Genomic DNA, 1,636 nt, shown 5'->3' with positions numbered 1-1,636 from the left:
GACCTCGCCGTCAGCGTACCGGCCGATATGCCTACTGGACGAGGTCGGCAAACTACTCGAGAGGGTAGTCGCCGCCCGCTTGGAACGACACATAGCGGGCCAAGTGCCAGGTTTGCACGAAAGCCAGTACGGCTTCCGGAAGGGGCGCTCGACGATTGACGCGGTCAGACGCGTACGAGCGATTGCGGAGGACATGGTCTCCCGGAAAGGCGTGGCGCTGGCGGTTTCCCTGGACATCGTCAACGCGTTCAACACCATGCCATGGGACAGGATAGTGACGGCCCTGGAGCACTTCGAGGTTCCCAGCTACCTCGTCCGATTGATCCGAGCCTACCTCGATGACAGGTGGATGTGTTACACCAGTAAGGAAGGAGAGTAAAAGCGATCCGTCGAGCGTGGCGTCCCGCAGGGCTCGGTGCTGGGCCCCATACTATGGAACGTTGCGTACGACGAGGTACTACGATGCCCGCTACCCCCAGGCGCGGCCATAGTATGCTATGCGGACGACACCCTAATCCTGGTCGAGGGTCGTGGCTGGCACGAGACGCTGCGCATTAGCGGAATCGCAACGGCCTGTGCGATCCGTGCCGTGAACGAACTGGGCCTGAGAGTCTCCCCTGCGAAGTCGGAGGCCACCTGGTTCTTTGACAGGAAGAGGCGAGGGACACCACCGCCCGGCCTATGCATAAACATGGCAGGTAAAACCGTCCGGGTGGGATCACAGATGAAGTATCTGGGACTCACCATCGACAGCCAGTGGACGTTCGAGCCGCACTTCGACTCACTGATCCCGAAGGTGTCAGCGGCTGCCAATGCCCTGTGCGGCCTACTATCGAACATCGGCGGGGCCGGAGACGCGGTGCGCCGACTTTACGAGGGCGTCGTTCGGTCACGAGTGATGTACGGGGCTCCAGTATGGGCGGACGACCTGATGGCAAGCCGTCGCAGCATTCTGCTCCTGAGAAGGCTGCACAGAGTGACCGCCATCAGAATCATTAGGGGATACCGGACGGTGTCTCACGCGTCGGCGTCCACCCTAGCCGCGTCCCCCCCGTGGGAGCTGCGGGCGCTGGCGCTCAAAAAGAGATACACCGGCCGGAGAGAATGGCACCCGGGAGAAGACCCCACCGAGCAGGCGGCTTCAAACGACACAGGAACCGCCGAGGAGGACACATGGAACCTGTGGCGATTCCAACTGATCAACGGGAGAAGCGAACACCGAGGCGCGGATGCGGTCCTACCAAACTGGGAGGCATGGAGGAGCCGCCACGGCCTCCCACTCACATTCAGGATGACACAAGTACTCCCGGACACGGCGTGTTCGGCGAGTTCCTGAAGAGAATAAGGCGAGAGACGACAGACATCTGCCACCACTGCGGAGAGGGCAGGGACACAGCGCAGCACACCCTGGAGCTCTGTCCGGCGTGGGAGCTGCCCCGCTACACCCTGCGGCACGCCATAGGAGAAATGTTGACCCCCTCAGCGATTGTGGAAGCGATGTTGAGAGGGTCACAGGAATACGAGGCCGTCCGCCTCTTCTGCGAGCGAGTTATGCTCGCGAAGGAGCAAGCGGAAAGGGAGAGAAAAAAGACTCTCACCCCTGCAGGATAAGACGATGGAGAAGGATGGCAGTCAG

At 61.3% G+C, this 1,636-nt stretch overlaps 1 protein-coding gene across 1 annotated transcript; it reads left to right on the top strand.

Annotated features, from left to right (window-relative positions):
- The first annotated feature begins 691 nt into the window (after window positions 1-691).
- Window positions 692-1,336, top strand: LOC117240807. The gene has a single exon (XM_033506843.1). It carries the CDS (start codon window positions 692-694, stop codon window positions 1,334-1,336), a length of 645 nt encoding a protein of 214 aa, XP_033362734.1.
- The last annotated feature ends 300 nt before the right edge of the window (window positions 1,337-1,636 follow it).

Source organism: Bombus vosnesenskii, unplaced genomic scaffold (genome assembly GCF_011952255.1).
Source record: "Bombus vosnesenskii isolate JDL3184/JDL3185 unplaced genomic scaffold, Bvos_JDL3184-5_v1.1 scf7180000014957, whole genome shotgun sequence".
Classification (NCBI taxonomy): domain Eukaryota; kingdom Metazoa; phylum Arthropoda; class Insecta; order Hymenoptera; family Apidae; genus Bombus; species Bombus vosnesenskii.
This window is presented reverse-complemented; position numbering and strand designations above follow the sequence as displayed.